We start from the raw sequence: 6,435 nt of genomic DNA, 5'->3' as shown, positions 1-6,435 counted from the left end.
TCTTTATTAACTGTAGTGATTAGACCCAAGGATCAAAATAAACTAAACAAGATTTTCTAATCTCTGTATGACAAATTGTTAAACCAAGACTTAAAAAACAAAGTGGCATTCAATTACATTACTCTAAAGATGTCATCGGTATAACTTTTAATGAAGGTCTATTAGTTTTCTATTGATACACAGCAAATTACAAATTTAGTGGCTTAAAACAACACTCCTGTGTTAGTACTCAGTTCTGCAGGTCAGAAGTCTAGCACAACCTGGCTGAGTTCATGCTCAGGGTATCACAGAGTTGATAGCAAGATGCTGGCTGGACTAAGAGTTGCTCTCAGCTCTGGAGGCAGCTTGCATTCCTTGTCATGTGGCCTCATCCATTTAGAAGCCAGAAACAGTGCAATGAAGCTTCTCATGCTTTGAGTCTCTTTCTCTTTGATCCCTGCTTTTAAAGGGCTCATGTGATTAGGTCGGGCCCACCCAAAGAATCTCTCTAGGAGACGGAAGGCGTGGGGGGAAGGCGCGGGCGGAAGGCGGGGATGCGTGGCGTGGGAGGTCCTTGGGCGCGCACCGTCCTCCTGTCTCTGGGTCTCAGAAGTCTGAGCCAGTGACCGGCGGCGGCTGCAGCGCGTGGGTCCGAGGCCTCGTGTGCCTCCAGCTTCCTCTGCTGACAGAGCTCAGCATTTTCCCACCTGGCAGAAGAGCAGATAATTAGAGGGCCCATCTCCATTTCCACAGAGCAGCCAATTATGGGTGGATTTGATTGGGAGGAAAATCCTGCAAAAATGTCTCTGTACCCATCTCTTGAAGACCTGAAGGTAGACAAGGTGATTCAGTTTTTATGGAATTGAACTTTAAATTAACCATAGTAGACTTTGAGCAGAGTTTTTTTATTTTGAAAGCAGCAGAAAGAGAAGGAAACAGTTGATACTGGCAAATGTTGGATTGGAAGATAAGGAGGGCTACAATCTACATCAGGCTGACCTCTTTAAGGAGAAGCAAATTATATGGGTATTTCCATTAGAAGACTTTTTATGTCCTGAGCAGGAAGCTAGCTGCCTGGAGATGTAACAGCAAGCTCAAACTGCCTTTTCTGCAAACCCTGCCAATCCAGCAATTCTATCTGAAGCGTCTGCTCCCATCTCTCAAGATGGAAATCTCTATCCTAAACTGTATCCAGAGCTCCCTCAGTACATGGACCTTAGTTTAAATGAAGAAGAAATATGTGCAAATATGGCAATGGTCCCTGGAGCACCAAGTCAGGGGCAGTTGGTAGCAAGAGCTTCCAGTATGAACTATATGGTGGTTCCTGTAACTGGTAATGATACTGCAATCCGCAGAGCAGAAATTAAGGGATTCGGGAAGTCATTTTGTGTAAGGATCAAGGTGGAAAAATTGGGCTCAGGCTTAAATCCATAGATAATGGTATATTTGTTCAGCTAGTCCAGGCAAATTCTCCATCGTCGCTGGTTGGTCTGCGATTCGGGGACCAGGTGCTCCAGATCAACGGGGAGAACTGTGCTGGCTGGAGCTCCGACCGAGCACACAAGGTGCTCAAGCAGGCTTTTGGAGAGAAGATTACTATGACCATTCGTGACAGGCCCTTTGAATGGACAATTACCATGCATAAGGACAGTACTGGACATGTTGGCTTTGTCTTTAAAAATGGAAAAATCACATCCATAGTGAAAAATAGTTCTGCAGCTAGAAACGGTCTTCTCACGGAACACAACATCTGTGAGGTCAACAGACAGAATGTCATTGGACTGAAGGACTCTCAAATTGCAGACATACTGTCAACAGCTGGGAATGTAGTTACTATTACAATCATGCCTGTTTTTATATTTGAACATATTATTAAACGGATGGCACCAAGCATTATGAAAAGCTTGATGGATCACACCATTCCTGAGGTTTAGAAGTCACGGCACAGTAGAAACTTCACTGAAGTTCTCACGTTTACGTCTCTGGCAACTTACCTTTATATTATGCACACGAAGCTTTCTAGGAGCCAGCAAGCATATGCTGCATGAGGACTTTCCTGTCTTACAGTAGGGCTGGGATCTTACTGTTTGATCTGATATCTTGTTCAGACTTCAAGATAGTTGTAGCCTTATCCTGATTTTACAGTTGAAAGACTTACTTTCATAGACTAGTGTCTTTACTGGAAACCAGATGCTTTTTCAACCCGTGTCATTAGGATGACTGATACAGGCTCAGCTTTGTTGGAACCAGTCACCTTCAATCCTAGGTATCAGGTAGTGCTGTTCATATCACTTTAGTTCTATGGTATATGTGCATTTTTACTGTTACCATAGTACATTTAGAACGATTACTTTTTTCGTTCAGTTCTGTTTGTATAAAACACCAATTAAGTAACACTGGTTTCATTCCATGTAAGCATTATTATACAGTGTATGTAGGCTGCAAGAGACTATATTGACTATCATTACGTTTTAACTACCTTTACTTAATATGCTTGGACTATCACCTTAACAAACAACGTTAAGCATCTAGAATAGAAGCCAAACTATTGCTGCCTTTCTAAAACCCCAAATGCAGTTCTCTGTTAAACTGAAACGGACACTAGCCCAGAGCAGTGTAACGGTACATATTGAGCAATAGCACAGCTGCTTAGTTGCATTTGAGATTTTCTAGTCCTTGTGTAATGGAAACTTTTCCTCTAAAAGTTACTGGTATCACTTTCTGAGAAATGAATCACTATATATGTAATGTAAAAATTCTTGTACTAAATAGGATAAACTTTGACTTCTTTTTCATGTGTAGATTAAGTGGGATAATACTTGGTTTTGGCACTTACATGTAACCTAGCTGCTCTGGGATGTCTTAGAATGCTATCCTGGTCATTTGTTCCATTTCCTGACCCCCTCCCTGCAAACAGAATGACAGCGACACTTCATCCTGATTTGTTTTTCCTTCTCTTTGGTTTATGCCTCTTCTATTTTAATTGAAAATGTATAAATAAAGTTAGATTTTAGTCTGAAAAAAAAAAGAATCTATTTTAAGGTAAACTGATTCTAGATCTTAATTACATTTGCAAAATACCTTCACAGCAAAGCTAGATTAGCCCTTGGTTGAATGCAATAAATGGGAGTCCCGGGTATACTAGGGGCTAGGATACTTTGTAGGGCCACCTTAGAATTCTGCCTACCACAGGGCCAAAAATTTATGTGCATATCTTGATTATTACAGAATGATGATGGGTTTTTTTGCAGTTGGAAAAGAGGAACTGTTTTCAATTTATTTTTTATTGAAGTATAGTTGATGTACAATGTTGTGTTACTTTCTGTTATACAGCAAAGTGATTCAATTATATATATAATAGAATATATATATATATGTATTCTATTACCTGTTCTTTTCCATTATGGTTGATCATAGGATATTGAATATAGTTCCCTTTACTATATAGTAGGACCTTGTTGTTTATCCATTTTATAATTATTTGCATCTGCTAATCCCAAACTCCCAATCCATCCCTCCCCCACCTCTCCTCTTCCTTAGCAACCATAAGTCTGTTCTCTATGTCTGTGAGTCTATTTCGTTAATAAGTTCATTTGTGTCATATTTTAGATTTATATATATATATATATATACACACCACATCTTCTTTATCCCAGAATAGTGATTTTGATGTATGTAAGATAAGAAATAAATCTTATGAGCTAAATACAAAATCATTTATAAATTATCAATGTTCCATTTATTATTCAAACATTGTCGGCTCATCAGTAGAACATCAAAAGGTGGGCAAAAAAAGATTTAGTTGTCTTTGATTTTCTTGTGCCAACTTTCAATAATATAAAAACAATGATTTTATTTACATTAAAAAAATATAATTATGAAGATTTAATTGTCTACAGGGAACAATTTGATTTAACAATTTGTTATTCTAATTTATAACTTTTACATGTTTAAATATAGGGTATATGGACTGGCCTTATATATATGGTATATAAGGATGGGTTTGTTCTTTTCCCACTAAATAAGACTCTCTCTTTTTTTTTAAAGCTAAGTGATTAAGGTGCTTACTAATATTAGCACATGTTGGGCTGTTTTGTAAGACAATCTGTTTTTCTCTATTCCTTGATTCCCTGAGCTAACTTACAGGGTCTCTGGCCCTGCTAAATCACAGATATGGTATATGCTAAGCAATCCTACAGCAACTCCTGGTCACTGTCTCCTAAGTTATACCCCAGAACCTCCCTATTCTGAGCAACAGAATAAATAAAATGCTCTTGCTACAAATTAGTTTTCCAACTAATTTCCCACCCATGGTTTAGATGATATGGGCAAGGTCTTTGTACAAGAACAATCTAGTTGAAGTAATTTTTACTAGCTTATTGTACTGGGCATTTTACCCTTCTCAGAAGATTTTCTGTGATAAAAAAGAAAAGTTTCTTTGGGACCAGGTAAAGTTCTACTTGGTAGCATCATCATGAAGTGATGTCAATAGCTTAGGCAGTCTGAGAGGTCATATGAGGCAGGGTCTCTGCCACAGACTCACCAGAGCTGGCTTCCCTAAGATATCCTTTTATTTCCTCCCAGATAATCTATCAGCAGGAGCAGTAATTGTGATTTGTGTGGATGGGTTCCTTTTAAGTTCTTGACCATATTTAAGTAACTCATCCAGACACACCATATTAACTATATGTCAAATCGTAACTGCTAGTATTCATAATATTCATAGTATTCAAGTATGCAACATGGCATTATTCAATTACAGTCCTATGTTCTTTATTTGAGACATTAGAGTTGTATATTTGGGTCACCCAGTCTTCTGAAACCAGTTAATGTAACATACTCTGACTAAAAAAAAGCACATATGGTGGCAAAAGACTGGATAAAGGGCACATAATCACCAGAAAGTTCAAAGCTTCCAAGACCTGCTGATAATTCAAGCTAATGACTATCAGATGGCATTGTTTTCAAATCTTGACAGAAATCCTGACTGTTGAGTGCTCAAGGCACAACTAATCCACAGCTAAACCTCTGGTGTATTTCTTTTTTTCAACAGCTCCCTAGAAACCTGCTAAGTCTTGGTGGTTTTTTGCTCACTCTGAGACTCCACAAAATCTCAACATCTCTGTGGCTATAATAGGCTGGTACTCAGACTAGAACCTGTCTGTCCACCATCCATCACATTACTGTGATGCCTCAGACCAGTTAGTAGATTTCTCATCTTCAAATACATAGAGCATTTCTTAATCGGTTATACCTATTTAACTAAATCCCATCTCTGCCTGAATGAAGGCAATTCCTAATCTTGATTACCTTTTCAAAATACAGTTACCTGGAGGAAGAGAAAGGAAATTATACCAACAAAGATCTTATGTTTGTCCTAATGGCCTTATGATGAGAACCTGAGAGGTATTTAAATTTAATACCCGTTGGGAATTCACAGAAGAGACCTGAATTTAGTGCAAGGATCTTTAATTCATGGAACTATTTGATGGTCCATAAACAAGTGTATGTCTCTCTGCTCTCCTGTTACCAGGAAGGGGAGGGGACTGCAGTTTTCTTTCATTTTATTTCCCAAATTGTATATTATCATTCCCCAAGGCTGAATCCAAGAAATAATATCCCAGTATATGGGGAAAATAAGCAACTGGATTTCCTTTTTCAAGGGTATACTCAACCTAGCTAACCATGAAGACTGAACAAATTCTGAAAGCATTTAAACCTTACTGTATCTTAAGTCCAGGAAAGAAAAGGTGGAAAAAAAGATGTGTTTGTATCACTAAACTGTCTTCCATTTTAGCTAGCCAGCATATTGGGGTATGCCATTCTCAAATGTTGGCATAATGGCTTACATTTTAATGTGTACCTGGGTAATGTAGAAGGAAAAAAGGAAAATCATCCTATACACCAGCACTATTCAATAGAACTTCCTGAGATGATGGACATGTTCTACATCTGTATTCAATATGGTAGCCACTAGGCCAAACATGACTGTTGGGCACCTGAAATATGGTTAGTGTAACTGAGGGACACAATTTTTATTTTATTTAACTGCAGTTAACTTAAACTTGTATTCAAATGTCCACATATGGTTAGTGGCTACCATATTAGCACAGCTATTGACACAAAACAGCAACACTCCATTCTGAAGTTTGGTTCAGAAAGATACATATTCAGAGATACCAAAAATTGGGGGCTGATTAATTACAAATTCTTACTCTATCTTCTAATTTCCAGTAGAGAACTAATCCTTGTGTTGCAATTTCAATATGGCTCTTCAATTCATCCTAGTTAATGATTAATAGCACCTTCTCTAATAGAGTGTGAAAGCTCCCAAAGAAAAATATGATCTTAAAATATACCTCTAATGTACTGTAATCCACCTTAGACATTTAAATATTTCTTACAACAATTTGCTTGAGAAGAACATGATGTATGCCTTTAACAGATAAGGATAAT

The 6,435-nt window shown here is 37.9% G+C and overlaps 1 protein-coding gene across 1 annotated transcript; it reads left to right on the top strand.

Annotated features, from left to right (window-relative positions):
* The first annotated feature begins 779 nt into the window (after positions 1-779).
* LOC112400112 (syntenin-1-like) lies at positions 780-1,913 on the top strand. Its single transcript, XM_024745664.1, is given in 3 exon segments — positions 780-812; positions 1,069-1,342; positions 1,345-1,913. Coding segments are annotated over 3 exon segments (876 nt in total).
* The last annotated feature ends 4,522 nt before the right edge of the window (positions 1,914-6,435 follow it).

The sequence above is a fragment of the Neophocaena asiaeorientalis genome, unplaced genomic scaffold (assembly GCF_003031525.2).
Source record: "Neophocaena asiaeorientalis asiaeorientalis breed wild unplaced genomic scaffold, Neophocaena_asiaeorientalis_V1.1 scaffold975, whole genome shotgun sequence".
Lineage (NCBI taxonomy): Eukaryota > Metazoa > Chordata > Mammalia > Artiodactyla > Phocoenidae > Neophocaena > Neophocaena asiaeorientalis.
This window is presented reverse-complemented; position numbering and strand designations above follow the sequence as displayed.